Source organism: Felis catus, chromosome A1 (assembly GCF_018350175.1).
Source record: "Felis catus isolate Fca126 chromosome A1, F.catus_Fca126_mat1.0, whole genome shotgun sequence".
In the NCBI taxonomy this organism is placed as follows: Eukaryota; Metazoa; Chordata; class Mammalia; order Carnivora; family Felidae; genus Felis; species Felis catus.
The window spans coordinates 28,774,225-28,797,101 of NC_058368.1; the positions used below are offsets into that span (position 1 = coordinate 28,774,225).

The 22,877-nt window shown below is 37.2% G+C and overlaps 1 protein-coding gene across 4 annotated transcripts in view; it reads left to right on the forward strand.

Annotated features, from left to right (window-relative positions):
- The window catches only part of VWA8 (von Willebrand factor A domain containing 8), a 368,120-nt gene that overhangs the window by 108,262 nt on the left and 236,981 nt on the right, over positions 1 to 22,877 (forward strand). For all 4 annotated transcript variants that reach the window (XM_045053513.1, XM_045053514.1, XM_045053516.1 and 1 more), the window contains exons 13-14: positions 15,039 to 15,199; positions 17,421 to 17,534. In XM_045053513.1, coding sequence (XP_044909448.1) covers positions 15,039 to 15,199; positions 17,421 to 17,534 — 275 coding nt within the window. The remainder of the gene's footprint in view (positions 1 to 15,038; positions 15,200 to 17,420; positions 17,535 to 22,877) is intronic.

Here is a 22,877-nt window from a genome sequence, read left to right on the forward strand (position 1 = left end):
AAGAGAGCCAAAGCATGAGAGACTCTTAAAAACTGAGAACAAACTGAGGGTTGATGGGGGGTGGGAGGGAGGGGAGGGTGGGTGATGGGTATTGAGGAGGGCACCTGTTGGGATGAGCACTGGGTGTTGTATGGAAACCAATTTGACAATAAACTTCATATATTGAAAAAAAAATAGCTTTTGCTATTTGGAGTCTTTTGTGGTTCCAAAATACAACTTTTAGTATTATTTGTTCTAGTTCTGTGAAAAATGCTGTTGGTATTTTGGTAGGGTTTGCATTAAACCTGTAGATTGCTGTGGGTAGCATGGACATTTTAGCAATATTAATTCTTTCAATCCGTGAACAGCATGGAATGTCTTTTTCCATTTGTGTTATCTGCAATTTCTTTCACCAGTTTTCAGGGAACAGGTCTTTCACTTCCTGGTTAGGTTTATTCCTAGGTATTTTATTCTTTTTGGTGCAATTGTAAATAGGTTTTTTTCCCTTAATTTCTCTTTCTGCTAAATTGTTATTAGTGTATAGAAACACTACCAATTTCTGGGTATTAGTTTTGTATCCTACAACTTTACTGAATTCACTGATCACTTCTAATAGTCTTTCGGTGGAGTCCTTAGGATTTTCTATGTATAGTATCATTTCATCTGCAAATAGTGACAGTTTAATTTCTTCTTTACTAATATGGATGCCTCTTATTTATTTTACTTGTCTGAGTATGATGGCTTCAACTTCCAGAACTATGTTAAATAAAAGTAACAAGAGTGGACTTCCTTATCTTGTTCCGGATGTCAGAGGAAAAGTTCTCAGTTTTTCACCATTGAGTATGTTAGCTGTGGGTTTTTCATATATGGTCTTTATTATGTTGAGGTATGTTCCCTCTAAACCTACTTTTTTAAGAGTCTATCATGAATGGATGTTGTACTTTGTCAAATGCTTTTTCTGCATCTAATGAGATGGTCATTATTTTTATCCTTTATTTTGTTGATATGTATCATGTGAATTGATTTGCAAATATTAAACCATTCTTACATCCCTGGGATAAATTCTACTTGATCATGGTGAGTGATCCATTTAATGTTTTGTTGGATATTGGCCTGTAGTTTTCTTTTTTGTGGTATCTTTGTCTGGTTTTGGTATCAGGGTAATTTGATGTCATAGAATGTATTTAGAAACTTTCCTACCTCTTCCTTTTTTTTTTTTTTTTGAATAGTTTGAGAAGAATGGAAGAATGGGTACTAACTCTTCTTTAAATGTTTGGTAGAATTCACTTCTGTCAATCCTTATGGTCCTGGCTTTTATTTTTTGGTAGTTCTTTGATTACCAATTCTATTTTGTTACTAGTAATTGGTCTGTTCAGATTTTCTGTTTCTTCCTCATTCATTTTGGAAGATTATATGTCTCTAGGAATTAATCCATTTCTTCCATGTTGTCCAATTTGTTGGCATATAATTTTTCATAGTATTTTCCTATAAACTTTTGTATTTCTGTTGTGTCAGTTGTTATATATCCTCTTTGGTTTCTGATTTTATTTATTTGGGTCCTTTCTCTTTTTCTGAATGAGTCTGGCTGAGGGTTTATCAGTTTTATCTTTTCAAAGAACCATCTCTTGGTTTCATTGATTTGATTTTTTTTTTCAATTTTTATTTAATTATTTTTGGTCCCTATGCCATTTATTTCTGCTCTGATTATTTCTTTCCTTCCACTCACTATAGGTTTATTTGTTCTTCTGTTTCTAGTTCATTTAGGTGTAAAATTAGATTGAGTTTTTTCTTGTTTCTTGAGGTAAGTCTGTATTGCTGTATATTTTTTAGAACTGTTTTGGCAGTATCCCAACAATTTTGGACCATTATGTTTTCCAATCTTTATTTGTCTCCATGTATTTTTTTAAATTTCTTCATTGGCCTATTTGTTGTTTTAGTATCATTTATCCTCCATGTGTTTGTGTTTTTTCCAGTTTTTTTCTCGTGATTGATTTCTGGTTTTATATCACTGTGGTCAGAAGAGATTTCAGTCTTCTTACATTTATTAAGACTTGTTTTGTGGCCTGACATGTGATCTGTTCTGGAAAATGTCAACATGTGTTGAAAAGAATATGTCATCTGTTGTTTTTGGATGGAATGTTCTGTTGTCTCTGTTAAATTCATTTGGTCTAATGTGTCATTCAAACATAGTTTCCTCACTGATTTTCTGCCTGGATGATCCATCTATTGATGTAAGCGGGGTGTTAAGAGTCCCCTACTATTATAGTATTACCATTAATTTCTTCCTTTGTATTCAGTAATATTTGCTTGATGTGTTTAGGTGCTTCAGTGTTGGGTGCACAGGTATTTACAATTGTTATATCCTCTTGTTGGAGTGATCCCTATATCATTTTGTAATACCCTTTTTTTATCTCTTGTTACAGTCTGTTTTAAAAACTATTTTGTCTGGGATACCTGATACTATACTATACCTATTGCTACCCTGGCCTTTTTTTTTTTTCATGTCCATTTGCATGTTAAAGGTTTTTCCATCCCTTAGCTTTCATTTTGTATGTATCTTCAGGTCTGAGATGAGTCTCCTGTAGGCAGTATATAGATGGGTCTTTTTTTTTATTAGAGCATTTCGGCCATTTATGTTAAAAATTTTTTTTTAATGTTAATCTTTGGAGACACACACACACACACACACACACACACACAGCGCGAGTGGGAGAGAGGCAGAGAGGGAGACACAGAATTAGAAGCAGGCTCTAGGCTTTGAGTTGTCAGCACAGAGTCCGACGCTGGGCTCGAACTCACGAACCGTGAGATCATGACCTGAGCCAAAGTCAGACGCTTAACCTACTGAGCCACCCAGACACCCCTCGGCCATTTATATTTAAAGTAATTATTGATAGGTATGTAGTTATTGCCACTGTGTTCATTGTTTTCTGGTCATTTTTGTAGTTCTTCTCTGTTCCTTTCTCCTCTTGCACTCTTTGTGATCAATGAGTTTCTGTAGTGTGGTATTTGGCTTTCTTTTTCTTCATTTTTTGTGTATCTATGATAAGTTTTGGGTTTGTGGTGTCCATGCAAGTTAACTTATAACACTCTATAGCAGTCTATGTTAAGTTGATGGTCATTTAAGTTCAAACACATTCTAAAAGAAAAAACAAAAACTTTTTTATTCCCTCCTCCATGTCTCATGTATATGCTGTTATTTTTTATATATTTTTGTTCCTAATTTTCTTATATCTAATCATGGCCATTTATTTTCCACTTAAAGAAGTTAGGGCAATCCTTAGGGCAATCTTTTAAGGGTCCTGAGGCATTTATAGTCATCAAAGATTACGGTAAGAATGAGGAGTTTGCTAGAAGTTAGTGAATTTAATGATGATGTTATATATCTATATTCTTTTTATGAGGAATATGTCAAAAAAAGAAAAGAAGGATATAACTTTGATTTGGTTTTGAAATTCACAATTTTTGTATGTGCCAGTATATTTTGTAAACATTTTATACCTGGAAATAAAAAGGAAATATATCCTTCTAATCTTTTTTGTCTAGTTGCCTTTTTTGATTCCTAAATGCTTTGTTTTTCTGTTTTTCCTCTGTTCAAAAAATACATGTACTTAGGATCCAAACCACTTTCTGAATATGTAGAACTTTATTGCTGATTTACAAGCCAGTCTCATCGTAGAAACAGGGCTTTCTGAGGTATTTGAAATAAAAGCCACTGACAAAACTAGAGAGATAGTGAAAACGGACAGCAAAGGGAAAGGTATTCTTTACCAGAGCTCATTTAGTGCCATTGGGGCCTTAGAATTGAAGTAGCCGGGGATTTAAGATGGTAAAAGTTGCCACATTCCTGATTTTATGTTCTGTGGACTCCTGTTAAGAGATTAACAATCTGAAGGGGGCCTTTGGTAGTTCCCAGATCCTGTGATGCTTCCTGTGGTTCCCTTAAACTCTTTCAGAATTAGGTCGCTGCAGGCAGACACGCTCTACACAGGAGAGGAGTGATGTCCATTAACGCCCTCAGCCAGGTGAGAAGGTGAGCCAAGTGATGTTGACCGCTATTTCCATCAGTCTGTCTCTTTCCTCTTGGCAAGCCTCCTTCTGTGCTGCTTCGGGCAGGAGACTCCACATTTATCCCTAATGACCCTCCCTGAATCCATCAACTCTTCCCTGTCTCCCACCTCGTGAAGAAGTGCTTGTTTCTCTGCTGCACAGTGTCTCTCCCATGGGGATCAGTTTAGAGAGAGCAGCTCTGGTTTTGCGGGGAAAGTGCCACAGGGTACACATTAAGCTGATCAAAAGAGTTGTCAAGTAATGCAGCCATGGCCCACTTCTTAGCCTGCTCCTCATCCACCCTAACCCCCACAGCCAGGTAGCAGTCTAGCATCATTTGCTTTTGCCAGGATCTACTATAGTGATGAACATCTCCAGTAGCTCCAGCCCACTATCTGTAGACCCATTGTTGAGAATTTGGCGGAAAGCGTATTTGGCATATGGAATTTTACTTCATTGGATTTTTAAGAACACATCAGTTATGTTGGTTGAATATTTGTAGGTATTTCTTTCTCTCTCTGTCTCTGTCTCTCTCTTTTGGTAAAAACATTGAAGGTCTACTCTTTTCACAAGTATCAATTATATAATGCTATAGTCATCTCATTTTACATTGTATCCTCAGATCGTATTTATTTTATACCTGAAAGTTTGTACCCTTTTACCAGCCTCTCCATATTTCCTCTCAGCCCCTGACAACCAAACTACTTTTCTACCCTCTTTTTCTAAGAGTTTGACTCTTTTTAAAAGATTCTACATGTAAGTGATACCATAGAGTATGTATTTGTCTATGTCTGATTTATTTTACTTAACATAATGCCCTTGGGGTCCGTCCATGTTGTCACAAATGGCAGGACTTCCTGCTTTCTCGTGGCTGAATAATAGTCCATTATATGTGTAAAAACATATTTTCTTTACCCATTCATCTGAGGATGGACACTTAAGTTGTTTATCTTGGCTCTCGTGAATAATGTCACAGTGAACACAGGAGTGCAGGTATCTCCTGCACTAGGAGTGGGATTGCTGGATCACATGGTAGTTATATTTTGAATGTTTTGAGGAACCTCCATACTCTTTCCATAGTGGTTGTACATTCAATTTACATTCCCGCCAACAGTGCACAAGTGTTGCCTTTTCTCCACATCTTTACCAGCATTTGTTATCTCTTGTCTTTTTGATAATAGCAGGTATGAGGTGATCTCATTGTGGTTTTATTTGCATTTCCAGATGATTAGTGATGCTGAGCACCTTTTCTTGTACCTGTTGGCCATTTAGAAAAATGTCTGTTCAGGTCCTCTCCCCATTTTAAAATCAAATTGTGTTTTTTTCCCCATTGAGTTGTATGAGTTGTTCATATATTTTGGATATTAACCTCTTATCAGATATATGACTTACAAATATTTTCTTAATTCAGTAACTTGCATTTTCATTTTCTTGGTTTTCTTTGATGTGCAGAAGCTTTTTCTTCTTAGTTTGATGCAGTCCCACTTGTTTATTTGGGGGTTTGTTGCCTTTGCTTTTGAAGTCACATTCAAAAAATCCAATACTGGGGCATCTGGGTGGTTCATTCAGTTAAGTGTCTGAGTCTTGGTTTCAGCTCAGGTCATGCTCTCGCAGTTCGTAGGATCGAGCCTCATGTTGGCTGTCGGCACAGAGCCTGCTTGGGATTCTCTCTCTCCTTCTCACTCTCTGCCCATCCCCGCTCATGCTTACTCATACTCTTTCAAAATAAATAAATAAACATTAAAAAAAAATCCAAGACTGATGTCAAGGAGCTTACTATCTATATTTTCTTCTAGGAATTTTGTGGTTTCAGGTCTTAACATTCAAGTCTTCAGGCCATTTTGAGTTGATTTTTTATGTATAGTCTAAGATAGAGGTCCAGTTTCATTTTGCCTATGGCTCTACAGTTTCCCTCATACCATTTATTGAAGAGAATATCCTTTCCCGAATGTATGTTCTTGACTCCTTTGGGTTTTTTTTGTTTTTTACCCCTTTGTTATAAATTTGTTTACCATGTATGTGTGGGTTTATTTCTGAGCTCCCTATTCTGTTCCATTGATCTATGTGTCTTTTTATGCCAGTATCATATAGTTTTTATTACTTTAGCTTGAAATGAGTAAGTGTGATGTCTCCAACTTTGTTCTTTCTCAAGACTTTTTGGCTAATCAGTGCCTTTTGTGTTGGTTCCATACACATTTTAGGATTGTTTGTTTTATTTCTGTGAAAAATGCCATTGGAATTTTGGTAGGGATTACATTGAACCTTTAGATTGCTTTAGGCTTTGGAACATTTTAACAATACTAATTCTTTCAATCCATGAGCACAGAAGATCTTTCCATTTATTTGCCTTCTTCACTTTCTTTCATTAATATTTTACAGCTTTCAATTTATTTATCTTAAAATTTATCTCTTTTGGTGAAAACATTTACATTATACTCTTTTTGTAGATATTAAACATGTGTAGGTATTTAATTAGAATATATTGCATCCCATAATCTATTCTGTAAGGAATAGGAGAAGTAAATCAGATCATGTCATTTCCCTGCTTAGAATCTGTCAATAGCTTCCTGTCATACTTAGAATAAAACAAGAATGCCTTACCCTCACTTATGAGCCCTCCATCACTGCTTTTCAGCTTTGGCTGCCTACTAGAATCACCCAAGGAACTTTGAAATCCTTCCAGGGGCGCCTGGGTGGCTCAGTCAGTAAAGTATCCAACTTCGGCTTAGGTCATGATCTCACAGTTCGTGGGTTCGAGCCCCACGTCAGGCTCTGTGCTGACAGCTCAGAGCCTGGAGCCTGCTTCAGATTCTATGTTTCCCTCTCTCTCTGCCCCTCCCCTGCTCGCACTCTGTCTCTCATTCTTTCTCTCTCTGTCTCTCAAAAGTAAACATTAAAAACAATTAAAAAAAAAAAAGAGAGAGAGAGAGAGAAAGTCTTCCAGTGTCCAGGCCCTATCATCAGACAGTCTGATGTATTTGGTCTGAATGGAACCCAGACTTCAGTATTTTTACAGAAGCTAGCTGGTAATTCTAACAGACAGTCAAGGTTGAGAACCACCGCCCATGTCTGCCTCTCCAGCCTCCTGGCTCCCTGCTGGACCCCCTGCTGATTATGTTTCACCTTCTTGCTACTTTCAGTCCCTTATATCTGTCTAGCTTCTGCTTTAGGGCCTTTGCACAGGTTGTTGCCCAGGCCTCTAATCCCTGATTTCACAGGGACTCTTGTCATTCAAACTGGCAACTTAAATATGCTTTGAGAAAGCATCCTTGACCCAACAAGTCATTTGCTATCACATTACATGATATTTTCTGTATAGCCCTGACCCACTATGTGATCTTTTTTTTTAGTTGTGTCTCCTCCCTCCCTTCCTTCCTTCTCGTCCTCTGTCCCTTTTCCTTTGTCTATTTTTGTTCTCTTCCCCCTGGAATGTAAGGACTGTTTATTGTTCCACTGTTGTATCCTCAGCACCTGGAACTGTGCCTTGCATGTAGTCAGCAGTCAATATATGACGGAAAAGATAAATAAATTTGGGGTAATTCACATCACTTTTAAGAGACCAGCTCAAATTTGACCTCTGTCAACTTTTCTTTACTAATTCCAACTCGTTTTCCTGTTCCGTTTTCTTTAAATCCTAAAATAAGAATATCTTCTGTCATATAGCATTGTTTTATGACTCCTATTAGTATCCTGAACTGTTAACTTAGATTAAATTTCAATGTATTTGTATTGTTTTTTCTCCACTTGGTTCTAATTCAGCTGTTATGTATTAAATACCCACCAAATGCCAGACATCTCATTTAAGTCCAAAGCTATTTTACTCACGTCATCCATTTATCGCAAGGAAGTGGCAAATTTGGAATTGAAACCCAGCCTTCCTCATTCTATACCTGCTGTTTCCATGTTGGCTGATCGGAAGGGATTTGAGTGTTGAATGAGGCCAAACCTGTTCCAGGTGTCTTTATTGAATACTGAACTGCTTGTTAGTACTTAAAACAACAAGATTTTATGATCTTGTGACTTGCTTTTAAAAACTAATTTAGTAAAAGGCAAATATTATTGCAAATATTTAAGCTAGAATTGATTGCACCTTTCTCACCTGTTCTTCTAACGGAGTCATACCCCTGTGATAAAATGCAGGAAAGTTTGCCCTACCATTTGGATAAAATGTGGTTCTCCAGTTTGTGTGTGTCGGGGTTCTACTTGGGAACATCTCTGCTTTTTACCTTTCTTTTTTGAAAGTCTTCTCATTCTCTTTCATATACTTAGTTGTCCATGAGCATTTCTGCATGAGCTTTAATAAGTTGCTCGTTCTTAAAATATTGTTATCTTTAGGTTGTGGTTTTTGCTGCGGACCATGGCATCCATTCTAGCTGTCTAAAATGGAGAGGGATTTCTCACTGGGTATCAGGTAGAGCACAAAATTTCTGGGAGAGACAGGAAGCAGTGTTTAGATTTTACCCAGATGGAGTTGACGGAGCCAGGAGAACTGCAGCCGTAGCTACCCTAGTCCCCTCTAGCTGGCTGTCACCTAATCTCATTGTTCACTGCAGTTCCTAGTTGTACCTGTGCGAGAATGCTTTAGTTGCATAGTTAGAACTTTAGTTGCAAAGCATCTAAGAAGTAATGTTTCCAGTTTTCTAGCCTCTGTAGTACAAGAAGGATAGAAGGGTATTTGATTGGGTATCTTGACTGAATACATATGATATCTTTTATACCTACAGTGACCTTGACTTATGTTTTATTTTGCAACTTTATTAAGATGTTTTTTTGTTGGGTCAGTTGTTAGTGAGACAGTGGGTTTGACCTCTGGTTAGCTTTAGTGAGAAGAATTTTGTTCTGTGTTCATAGAATAAGTCTTTGACCAGAAGAGATCATCTTGCATAGATCCCACTGGTTACAATGAAGAGAGCTATAAATTATTCAAATCAACTTTTTCCCAATGCTAGCAGAGTAACTTAAAACAATCATGGTAGGCTTGTAAGGCCATCATTGTGTACATAAAGGAGGTATTTATTATACGTGTGATGGGTTAAAAATAGCTCTTTAAGAGAAGAACTTGGGGGAGAAGCATGAAAGGGTTTATAAATAATTTTACAATATGTAAAACGAGAGGCTTCTTTGAGATCAAACATAAATGACACTAAAGAATGTTGGCAACATGCCTTGCATTCTGTTCAGTGAGCATGCTTAGACTGTAAATAATGGCTTCATTTCTATTCTAGGACCTAAAAATTATTAACATTCTGTGTTTATACAGTATTTATGCACTATGCTGCCACGAATAGGTATGGACATAATTAATCCCTTATTGCAAAATTGATGGCTTACATCAGCTAGTCTTGGTGTATTCTTTTATGCAGTTAAATCCCAGATTTTCTTGGTATTTATACTCTACTGACAGGTATTTTTTGGCAGGGTATTTTTACTTACTTGAGCAAAACTTATTTGAGATAGAGCTGGAAAGCCCACAGAATTTCAGCTAGTTTCTTTTGGGGAGAAAAATCATTAATACTACTTACCCCAATCAAAAAAAATTAAATGCCCATAGTTTATAAATATATATGAATATATAAATATATATAAATAAATATATATATATCTTTATTTAATTTTGAGAGAGAGAGAGAGACAGAGCGTGAGCAGGGGAGGAACAGAGAGAGGAGACACAGAATCCCAAGCAGGTTCCAGGCTCTGAGCTGTCAGCACAGAGCCTGATGCGGGGTTCGGACCCACGAACTGCGAGATCGTGTCCTGAGCTGAAGTCAGACGCTTAATCGACTGAGCCACCCAGGTGCCCCTCACAGTTTATATTTTTGATTCAGAAATAAGAAAGTGAAGAATTATGTAATTACTGTTAACTAAAACATCTTTATTATAATCTTTTATACATGTATTCAAAGATATTTTTAAACAACAGTGTAGACTAGCTGTGTTTAGGGACATCTTGGGGTGTGGAAACATCACAGTCACCAATTTCTGACTCTTCTCAAAGAACTTGATTGAGAAGCAGCGTTTGTGGAGGGTAGGTAGCCTGAGAGGTGTACAATTGCTACATTCTTATATTATCTCTGCAATATATCCATGTACTGATCAATCCAAACTAGCCCCTTCTCTGTGGAACTTCTTTCACTGATATTTATTGTAATGTTTTTGAGGACAACCCAGCTCCTCTGCTTATTAGCTGCGTGTCCTTGATTGGGTAAGCTAACCTCTTCATACCTCAGTTACTTCATCTGTACGATAAAGGCAATAATTGTTCTTATCTCTTAGGGTTATAAGATTACACAAGTTAATTTATGTACAGTACTTGGCACCTAGTAAGCTCTCCATAAGTATTAGTGGCTATAATTATTGTTATTTCTATTTTTAAGTTCTTAACATGTTGTTCTTTATATGATGACCTGACCCATGGAAGAAATTTTCCTCTGTCTCATCACCAAGAATTATAGTACTGCTTCTTTTTGGTGTCAATGCTATGGTTATTAGGACTTACATAACTTTTTTTTATGTCACTTGTTTTGTGTGTGTGTTAGATATTAAAAAAATTAGATCCGCATTTTAGATTCTTCTTACAATGCATGCTTTGTGTATTATCTTTACCTTTCTTCATTTCATTTTCCCTTGTTTAGTTTTCTGTATCCACTTATTTCAGATTTTCTAACATACATCATACATATTTTTGCAAGCCAACTTTTAAACACTTTCTGAAATTCTGGGTTCATATATGTGGTGGAAACGTGTATTTTTAATCTAATTAAAGCTATATTCTATATATACTTTGAATACTACATTTGCAATAATTTTCCATCAGAAAAATTACATATGCTTTTTACTGTAAAATTTTACTTGATTATCAATATTTGCATTTCAAGACAGGTAGCTTTGGGCTCCTGGGTGGCTTAGCTCGTTAAGCATCTGACTTTGGCTCAGGTCATGATCTCACAGTTTTTGAGTTCAAGCCCTGCATTGGGCTCTGAGCTGACAGCTCAGAGCCTGGAGCCTGCTTCAGATTCTGTGTCTCCCTCTCTCTCTGCCCCTTCCCTGCTCACACTGTGTCTCCCTCTCAAAGAAAGAAAGAAAGAAAGAAAGAAAGAAAGAAAGGAAGAAAGGAAGAAAGGAAGAAAGAGGAAGGAAGGAAGGAAGGGAGAAAGAAAGAGAAAAAGGAAGAAAGACAGCTCAAATTCCTTTATATGCTGAAAATTTACTATAATATTTTTATATATCTTTCTGAATGATATTATGCCTTGGACAAGTAATTCTAGTCTTATTCTAGCTCCTTGACACACAGATGCTTTTGGAACTTATTCCATCTAACTAATGACTTACATCCAGGTCTCTCAAGGAAATGTCAGAAAATTAGCATATATCATTCAAAGGTGCTAAAAACCTTAAGGCATATAATTGCCTTAGGGTTCAGATCCATGTTTTATGATACATTTCATGCAGTTATGCTTCTCATTGTAATAAAACTTTTTTTTTCAGTAGGGTTTTTCCCTACTGAAAAATGAAAAGAGCAAAATTATTAATAAAAAAAAAAAGCAAAATTTCAAGTGACCCAGAATCTTAAGAGATATACGGATGTTTTCCAGGAATCTGAATGAGAAGGTGAAGTGTTGAAGGTTAGACAATGGTAGCTCTAAAGGAACTGGATTTCATGTCCTGTTGTTTTAAAATTTTTAAGGAAATGCAGAAAGAGGAAATGGTCCGGGCTCTATGATATCATTAGTACTATTTTTATTCTGTTAAGTTCAAAAGTTTCAGGGATAAGAAAAATATATGCAAAAACTGGGATATGCATCTTTTTTTTTATTTTATTAGTGTACTTTCAAAATAATCATATGGAGCAAGTACATTTTCTTTTTTTAATTTTGGCCTTCCACTTGCTTTGGGGATGTGTGAGTAGGCAGGAAGAATAAAGAAATGATATATTTTCAACAATTTCATGACCCAGTGTATGTTAAAATAAATACAGATATTATAACAATTTCACAGTACTAAAATACAAATATTCTATGGACCGGAACACTTGAAAATGCTGTTACTCTATTTTAGAGATTAGCCTGTTGTTGAAATTAATTCATATCACTGAGCAGTTCAGACTATGCTGAAAAAAAGCCTATCAATATAATTAGGTTTGATTAGGTTGAGTTGGATGAAAGTTCAGCTTTATTTTGGTGTTCTTGCACTCTTGCAAAATCAAAAATAATTTCTGATTTTAACTCATATTATGGAAAGTGGGGACAATTATCTCTTTAAGGAAAAGCTGGAATCTCCCTCTTTTCTCCCAGTACAGGCTTTTAATTATGAAAACTAGAAGCTTGTATTAAAAGGAATGTTTTCTTCTCTTTCTCAGGAGGATTTTTATTTTAATGCGAAGTCATACTAGAAGTGAAGAATGACTCTTTTTTTTGCATAATAGTGTAAGAGAGTTTAGGTGGTAAAACTGAAGTGAGCTAGTCTTCCAAGAAATGCCAAGTGTTTTCCATTTTTTTACTCCTGTAAGGATTGAAGAAAGGGAGAGTATTTCTGGTCTGTAGTTGTGGCTGTCTGGCATTAGCAGCACTGAGCTCTGTTGATCTATGACTGCTCCTTATGTAGCAACAAATAATCTTGTTTTACTTCAGTCAGCGATGGCTGTCTTACTGGTAAATATTTACTCATTTGAACGAGGCAAGTTTTGGTAGGCATTGAATGAATTAGCAAGATGTGAAAGTATTTTGGAATCCTCATCAAATGAAGCGGTGCTTTTTTGTAGCGTTCACAGAATGGTGATTGAGGGTATCTTGGTATGAGAGTAAGGAATTTTCTCTACTGAAATTAAAAAAAAAAAAGTTACCAGTTGCCAGCCTCAGCCACTTAGGAGTCTGAACGTCCCATGGCACCGTCCCATTCCTCACCTCCTTTTCCTGGGCCCACGCAAAAAGACTCAAGAGCTCAAATGGGTCAGGATACCATCTATTTGCAATATGAAGCTGGCATTTTCAAAATTAACACCCATCCATTCCTTTAAAAATATAGTATCAATGGGATGCCCTCTTCATCCCCTCTGAATACCAATAGGAACACCTGAAGGAAACAAGGCCTACTCCTTCCTTTTTTTTCCTTCATTTTTTTCACCTCTTAATTTATACTCTTTTGTTACACATTTTGTACGTCCTTGTATAATCTCATAATTCCTACTAGAATAAGAAAGGGGTATAAATAAATAGGATGAGACAGACTTTCACATTGAGTCAATGTTTCTATTTTAAAGCAGTTTCCCACTTGAGGGGGCATTTAAGTTACCATGTAATTAATGTTTAATTAAACATTATAAGGTAATGTTATAAGGTGGTGAGCCCCACCTTGGATCTGCTGAATCCAGATCTTCAGGGTGAGAGGGGCTTATGCTTATGCTTATGTATTTTCCAAAATTTCCCCCAGCTATTTCTGATATATATCTTTGACTTAGAAGTACTGTGCTAAGACATGTTTTCTGTTTGTTTTATTCTCTAGAACAATACATGATGTTAACTCTATAGTGAATATTTTTCTGAAATAATTATTGCCAAGAATTTTTTTTAATTTACCTATTTTATATTAATTTTAGAAAGATTTATTTGTGTATTTGGTTGTTTTTCAGAATTTGATTATGAAAATGACCCACAACGATTTATTTTGATTTGTCCTATTTTTATCCATTTTTTGTTCTTACATGGCATACCCATGGGTAGGAGTGATCTCATTCTCACTCTGAACCGTCTCAGTAAATGCTGACAATGGTGATCAATTTAGTATTGACTATTGCAACTATCACTGGCTGCATAGAATGCCATGCTCATATAATTTGCATAGAACTTAAAATTCATAGTTGAAGAATTAAATGAAGTTAATGAGCTAAGCCAAATTTTGATAAGGTGTCAAAGCCAGACCTTTAGGGCTATGGGGACTTGGTGAGTTTGAATGTTACCGTTCTCAAGTGCTTTTATGATTCAGTATAGGCCTATTCACACTTCCTAAGTCAGTACTTTTTTGATAGTGAGAAAACTGAAATGATGAATACTTACATTTTCATCTTGGCTTCAGTGTAGATCTGTTGCCATTGTGAATATAAGCAAATGTATTAGTTTTCTGTCTTCTTGAAACTGGAGTCGGATATCAAAGAATTTACAAAAGACTTTAAGTTTCAGGATAAAATCGATCGTAAAAGTTGAAATTTTGTTTGCTATAAGTTGCGCAAAAGTTATCTGAAGGTGATAACAGAAAGCAAACTATTATCTTCATCATTAATACATGTAAGAAAAAATTATTCATGTTACATGGCACCTCGAATTTTTTAAAGTAAGCAGACATTTATATGCCACTGCTATTATAGTTTGCTTAAATCTGTTACACTGCTTTAACACAAGCGCATTGCGTGTGTGCTTTAAAGACTTGCTTGTGAGTGCCATGCTATTGTTTGTCAATTCCTGTACCTCATCTGACGACTGTCCTCCTCAGCTTCCTCCATTTTCAGACCTCTTTAAATACACTGAGTCATTGTGATGGGTTCCTAGCATGGTTTTTCAGGAGACTTTAACTATAAGACAATGTACATTATTGATAAGCATCACCTCCCATTGAGTTTGTATGGCCTCTACTTCTTAAAAAGGAATCCACACATTTTGATCCCTGCAAAAATAAAGCTGATTGAATTGAATTTCATTACAGTCAAGTGGAAATGAATGCCATCTAAATGAACCAAATGAACATTTCAAGGGAGGGGGGAAATGCTTAATAAGAAGGAGAGGGGGAAGAGCCCTCACTCTTACTATGTTATGTGGATGAGTAACAGGACCAACTTCAAATAACCAGGAGAAGCTTTTGAATATCTCGCTCTTTACTGAATTGGAGAAGACGACTTCCCAGTTAGAGTGTGGAATGTTATGTTCAGAGAGGTACCTAACTCTAAAGCTAAGTAAGCCACCAACCTTAGTTTCAAAACTAATTCTGCGTTTTCTTTGGTGGGTGGTGGCACTTGGTTCCAGGATATGACAGCACGTGATCTGCTACAGCAGAGATACACTCTTCCCAATGGAGACACTGCTTGGCGGTCCTCACCCCTTGTGAATGCCGCTCTGGAAGGAAAGCTTGTCCTCTTGGATGGCATTCACCGTGTCAATGCCGGCACACTCGCTGTATTGCAAAGGTTTGCGTGAGTCACACACATGCAGAAAAACACACCATGGAAACAGTGGGTGGGGACTCTATCAATCTTTTTAAACTGGGTTATGTAGAGACTGAGAAACTTAATTCTGTAACCAACCAGAACAGAAGATGTTTCTGTCGTTGTAAACAGTAGCGAAACTTCAAATAATGAACATTTTGGGAAAAACCACTGTCAGAGCAGCAGTCTCTGTATAAGAGTGGGAAAAAAAAAAGCTGTCAGGTAGTAATTTTGAAAGACTTCGTATATGCTGGTTGATACATGCAATAAGTTACACAGCTGAAGTTTCTACGATTTGTCAGTTACTGCTTCACTGTTTATAAACTCCTTATGAATCATAGATCTAAATTATTCGTTGGGCATGTTGGAATTTTTTTTGAGAGAGAAAGGGTAGTTCCTTATATAAAATATGTAATAGGTGTTTGATGATATTTTATATAGACTAGAAAACTCACTTTGTGGTTATAAACTTGAACATTTATGTAACTATTGTTTCCTTATTTCCCTTTAGGTGGGGAAAACATTTCTAATTAACTTCTTTAGAGTTTAATGTTAAGAGAAAACTTCATGTGTAACTTTCATGGGAAATATGTCTATCCCGTTATTTAAGAAGATGAATGATACCAACTTTTTGTTTATTCTGTCTTGATTCTGTCATTTGTAGATTTTTTTTAACTATGGCATAAGCCATTTCCCCAACTAAATATTCAAAATTTTTTGTCATATCCTGAGTCTAATTAAAAATTCCAAACATAGGGGTGGCTGGGTGGCTCAGTTGGTTGAGTGTCTGACTCTTGATTTCGGCTCAGGTCATCATCTCCTGGATCACGAATTCAAGCCCCACATCAGGCTCTGCGCTGACACCACAGATTCTCTCTCCCCGCTCTCTCCCCACTTGCACTCTCACTCTCTCTCAAAATAAATAAATTTTACAAAACTTTCCAAAAACATTGTTAGTCCTAATTAGGTATGAGAGCATTTGAAAATAATAATCACAACCTTTCAGTGATTTGCCATAAATATTCCATAGATTTACAGTATTTTTTTTCTTCTGAACGGATAAAATACAGACACAAACAAAATAATAGCCCTCTCCTTTTATTGGTTATCCCTTGCCCTTAGGCCAAGCACTTAAGAGGAGTGGCTATGAGTGCTTACTCTGTACTGGGCATTGTGCCAGGCCAGTGCTTCTCAGGTTCTCAGCCGTAAGCACCTTCCAGGGATGGGGCTTTAAAACTACTGAGGCCTGAGCTCTGCCTCCTCAAATTCATATATAATCGATCCAGGGTGAGGCCCGGAAATGGGCATTTTCAAACCCTTCCTAGGGGATTCTAATGTGCTGCCAAGATTGACAACACCTGTCATAGCATCTGCCTTACATTAGGTGTTTACTTTTCACAGCGATACTAGGAGGTTGGTATTATCGCCCTAATTTTATAAAAGAGAAAAATTTAGAGAGATGGAGTAGCAGTTCTCCCCCTCCCCAGGCAGCTTATAAGGTGCCGAGCTAGATTTGAACACAGATCTGACTGAGTCTGCTGTCCATGCTCCTGACCTCTGCGTTGTGCAGTCTCCCCTCTCCTTGGTGTTCACCGAGTGGAGGTCCTTGTGGGGCAAGTGTAATGCAGGCTTCAGGAGACTTCAGTGGTTGGTGCTTTTCACCCTCTGCAACATCTGGAAGGGAGTGCTCTTGGTGCTGTGGATGGTCAGGTCACCATCATAGTTTGTAGATAAAGCAGCACCAGTTATTTCATTATAAAGATCTTTGATATTTTAAAATCCTACAGTTCCAAAGATAGAAATTTTTTGGAAATACTATCCCTTAAAGACTTACATTAGACTCAGAGCATGTACCACTTGCCTTGGTCATTAATATGCACCTCCTGATGGTCCTGAGTCGCTCATTCGGCTGTTTCCTTGCAGCTCCTTCCTCCTTCCCCTTTCCAGCTTCTCCTCGTCCTTCTCCTCCCCACTGTCCACATCTCGTAACCATGACGACCGCTCTCCAGCACAGAAACCAATAGTTTTGCCAAGTACAGCAGTACTAGCCAACTTGAAGTTTCAAAAGGCGCCGCTAACAAAATTGTTAGACTCCATTGCCCATAAGAATAGACATGATTAAAATGTTAGCCGATTCTACCACCTGTAACTTCAGCATTCAAAACAGATGAATTTGTTCCCTGACTTTCGCCTCTCCCATTAGGTTGATCCACGACCGGGAGCTAAGCCTGTATGATGGCTCCAGGCTGCTGAGAGAAGACAGGTATATGCGCTTAAAGGAGGAGCTACAACTGTCTGACGAGCAGCTGCGGAAGAGGTAATGTTGGGTGCACTGCCCTCGTTCTTGTGGTCAAGTGTGCCTTCTTTTTATTATCCTTCTAAACCGAGGGCCAAGCCAGGCTAACTTCGAAGAATTTAATAGTTTGTTGTCCTGGGCATGCTCATAATCTGGCATTTCTGAAAACTTGGGTTTACGACCCAAGGTATGTTCTGACCTCTCAGCCGAACTTTCACCTAAGTGTTTGAACACTTCATAAGATCCTTAGTGCTCAGAAGATAACCCCTATTCATTGTCCTGGTGACTCAGTTTTTGTCCGGTACTTTGTTTCCCTTCAGCAAGACAAAAACAAAACAAAAACAACACCAAAAACTCTCGTAATTTACTGGGTCCTCCTTCCCAGGAAGTGATGGGTTATTACTGAGGTAAGCCACCTGATACAGGTGTGCCCTTTGTGGCTTATTTATATATTCCCTCCTAGAAATGTCACAACCAAATGCTATGTGTGAGGCTTACTCGGATCCTGAATCAGGAAATAAAATGGAAACAGCTATAAAAGATACTTCGGGACAATTGGGAAAGTTAAATTTGAAATATATACTATATCATATTGAATGAATATGAATTTTCTTAGATATCATAATGGTATTCTGGCTATGAAGGAGAATATTCCTCTTCTTAGGAGATGCACACTGAGATATTGAAGGGATAATGTAAAAAAATGTCAGTGACTTACTTCCTGACGTTTCAGGGGGAAAAAGACATGAACGTGTGTGTACATGAACACAACACACACACACAGAGAAAGAACAAGTGGGAATAAGAACACAAAGTGGTAAAATCTTAATAAGTGGTGAAACCTAGGTAAAGGATGTATGGGTGTTCATATCCTATTCTTTCAAATTTTCTGTGTGTTTGAAAAATTTCAAAATATTTCCTCCAACTACACACCACTTTCCTTTAGAGGAGGTTTGGCAAATATAAGTTTTCTGTCTCGTTCCATTTCCATGGATATTTTGACATAATTAGAGATTGCTACCTTGGCAAATATGTAGTGACTTAATTGAATCTTATTTAATTTAAAGCTTCCCCTCCCCACAAAGGGCTTGCTGACATATTGAAAACGTTAAAATTTTACAAATGATAATTAAGCGTGTTTCTTATTGTGTTTATGTTTTAAGGAGAATTTTGTTCAAAAGTTTTCTTGGAAGTTTTTATAGAGAGGAAATATTAAATTCCTTACTGCTTCTGTGTAAGTTATTAAAAAATGCACTTGATTATACACAGCTATTTATGCTTCTAGGATAGACATCCTTGAACTCCTCTAGCCCAGTGAATAGTTTAGTTGAGTGTCTAGGGAGGTAAGTTTTAAACATTCCTCTCATTTCATACCTTTTGTATTTTGTATTTTCAGGGAGCTGGATCAAAACAGTGGGGCAGTAGCTCTCTGCAAGCCTGCTTGTCAGGCTCCCTTAGGACTTCAGGAACATTTGTATTTGTAGTCAAATGTCCAGGAAATGACAGCCCTGTTTCCTGAGAAGGACCCAAGTTCTCCCTGATGGTCACAAGCGGTTTTACAAATGAAAACCATTTCAGGAACAGAGTGGCCCTGTACATCATGTTGAGGTTGTGGCTCAGACTGGTCAGTAGGACTTCCTTCTCAAAGTGTCCTATCTTCATCACTATTGATTTTCATCACTCCCATGAAAACAAACCAGGCTCAGTTCTATCTCAAGAGGTTTCTGCGAGTAGGTGGAAACAAGTCATAAGAGTGTTGCTTGGTTTCTGTCATTTACTTTTTATTTTTGTTTGAATTTTGTGTCATTGTTAACCATGCATGAAACTTGAGCCAGATAGTTTTTCAAGGCATCTGACGAAAAATACCAGTCCCCTCTCATCGGTCCTCAGACACTTTCCCATTTCCCACACCCCAGAGATTACTACTTCTACTCTGAGCTGTTTCTTCAAGGTACTTACCTCCATATCACTAAATAATATACTTTTTTTTTTTTTTGTAGTACAGTTGACACACAATGTTACATTAGTTTCAGGTATCCAACATAGTGATTCCACAAGTTTCCATATTATGCTGTGTTCACCACAAGTGTGGGTAGATACTATCTGTCCCCATACATCACTATTGCAATATCATAATGTGCTTTCATTGATACTTCTTTATCTTGCAGTATTTAGAACTTCACTCAATGTCTGCATTATTATCACAGTATAAGGACTGTATACAGTTGAGTCATTTAGTAAAATACAGTTGTTTTTCCTGTCTTGCATACATTTTGTTTTTCCTAGAGTTAGCGATTGTATACATATGAAGAGAGGCAGATATGTAGGTAAATAATTACAATGCAGCTTTTTTTTTTTAAGTTTATTTTTGAGAGAGAGAGACAGAGCAAGCAGGGGAGGGGCAGAGAGAGAGGGAAAGAGAGAATCCCAGGGAGGCTCTGCGCTGTCAGCATGGTGCCTAATGTGGGGCTCGAACTCACAAACTGTGAGATCATGCCCTGAGCTAAAACCAAGAGTCAGATGCTTAACCAACTGAGCCCCCAGGTGCCCATTACAATGCAGCTTTTAAATGTTAGAACAGAGATCTCTACAATAATGCTATGGGAACACAGAGGAGGAAGTGACCCTGTTTTCCATGTATTTATCACTTTTTCATTCCAGGTATTTCCCCTCTTGTCTAAATCTCCTCTCGGCGTGTGCAGGCACATCAGGCTTTTATCAGGTTTCCATCTTTTCTTTCGTAGTGCATCCTGACTAGCCCTAATCTGGACCTGCTGTCCTTCATACTTACAGCACAAATGTCATGCTAGATCTCTGTCCACTCCCACTTCCCCATTTCCTCCGGTTTCTCCTTCTGCAACTTTCATCTGTTAGGTGTTGAACCTCTTGGGCTGAACTTTTAATTTTCTCTCTTATGTTCGGCCAGTTTGTCAGGACTTCATTGACTTTTCAGGAGCAAAATGTCTAGGAGTTGATACTTCTCTGTCTGAAATATTTCTAAGAGTTGAAATCCTAATTCCTTTCCTTATCTGTATTCCTCCTTTTTTTGTTTTGTTTTGTTTTGTTTTTTGTTTTTTTGTTTGTTTGCTTTTTGGCCTGAGAAACATGCTATTTATTTTCTTATGAACATAAACAGTTTTTCTCTATTTCATTGTTAAAGAGTCATGTTACAGAATCTTCACTCTGACGGATATGGATTGTTAGTAAATTTCTTTATCTTTTCCTGGCTAAACTTGATTTAATTTTGTGGCCCATTTTTGTCTTAGTGAGAATAAATATGTTCTCTTTTAGTGTCATAATAGGTTATAATAGGGTAGGTTATAGTATGTTAATGCCGTTGACAGTATTTCTTTCAAGCCTGTGTTTATTAGGTAGGAAGAGGACAGTTTGACCAAAAAGAATACAGCATAGTATAAAGTGGGAAATTTGTACTCAGTGAGGAAATTGATTTATTTCATGAGTTGTTCCTATAAGTCATATGACCCATTATCTAGTGTGAGTTGATGTTATATGCTGTGCATATCTAACATGTTACTCTTGGCGTTAGTATTTGAACTCTACATGAGAAACTCAGCGTCTGAATCATCTATCCCTTTATTTCTCTACCTAAGCACAGACTTGAAGTTCAGTGAAATCATTATTATATCTGATAGCCTTTAAACAAGCTCAGCTATGAATGCTTTGTTTCCTTGGGGGATTTTGAGATAGAGGAAGAGTCAATGTAGAATGAAGGGAAGGCAGATTTAAGAGCGTCTTTGCCTCTGGACCCAGTTTGATAAATTTGGATACCTGTCTCTTTTCAGATAGGACCAATTTTCATATTTGTGTTTAGCAAGACTTCTTTAGTTACAGGTAACAAAAAACTTTAAATTTTTGCAAATCATGTGTTCAAAGGAGAGGCAAGGATGCAGTTGGACCTCAGGAAATAACTGCAACCCAGGACTTGAATGTTGCCAGGACATTGTTGCTCTGTACTTCATCTCTTTGTCTCTAACGTCACAGCACCTGGCACATAGTAGACCACTTAGCAAATGTTTTTGGGCAAGTGAGTAAATCTTAACCTAGTATAAATTCTAGGAAACTCAAGGTAAAGGTAACTCCATTAATCTAGTTTTAGACAATCTTCTGAGTTAGCAAATGTTTCTGATACCACAGTGGCTAGTAATTAACAGCTACTAGCAATGGGTTACTGTGCCTGTCAACTTCATAGTGTGAAACCCAGTTTCTAAAGAATTGTACTTGACTCCTTTGCTGACCTCTGTTGTATTCTAATTCTAATTCTTCATGAAGATCATATGTCTTGATCTGAATGCTCTGCAGGCATTGTCCGCAAGTAACTACATAGCTAATGTGCTCTTAAATATGGTGTAAGAAATGTTAGCAACTTTCCTTCCCTTGCTGCAAGACACCAAGAATACAGTGGACGTGGTGGTTAGAAATAGCATGATGGCCACGCACATCAGACACCATGCCTGCATTTCTCACAGGAAACAAGGACCAAAATAGAATTGCTTCCTTTGATGAGAAAAACTTCTTTGGGGAAAGGGAGAGTACAAATACTATAAGCGGCTAAATATGTCCCTTCCTGCCATCGGTCAGAGCCTAGATGAGGGGGCTGAGAGTTTCTGTGCATTACTAATAGTTTGTTTTGCCAAGAAAGGGCTTATGGTTATCTCAGGGAAGCAGTAAAGATTAGTGGCCTAGTCTCAGTTATAATTATATATAGTCTGGTGTTTTGCATTTTTATTGAATATTTTATTAGTATTAATTATGAGTGAACATCGAAAATGGTTTACAATCTCCAGTTTTTCTAGATCGGTATTGAACCATAACTGGACGTTGGGCGTAATCCTTGATAGATTAGCTTCTCTAGACCCTTTTATTTTTACTCCTGTGTTAGAAGATAGGTAGGATCTCAGCATTCTCTCCGCCTCCCCAGAAACCTCAGGATCTTTTTAGTAGCAATGTAGGCCATGTAAATTTTAAAATTCAAGATAGACCCAGGATTTTCTGCCCACATCTTTGTGTTTGATTCTCAGCAGATTCTGATTTTGAAAAATTACTGTTTTTTTTTTTTTTATGGTCAAGGAAAAGTTCTAAACTCTGTGTCTATAAAGAATCTAATTATTATTGTATGGTGTGGTTTTGTCCTTTTGATACAGAGGATGCACCTTCTCTAACATATTCATTCATTTAGATGAGCTGCTCTGCTTTTGGGTAGAAAATCATTATTCTCAGTCCTTATCAATTACCTCCATTGTCCTTGCCATCAGAGGTCTTCAAAAAGTTTCTTGCTGTGATGGTTCTTAACAACAGTAATATATTTATTTAGTTATTTAGCATCTGCTGTCATTCAAGTACCAC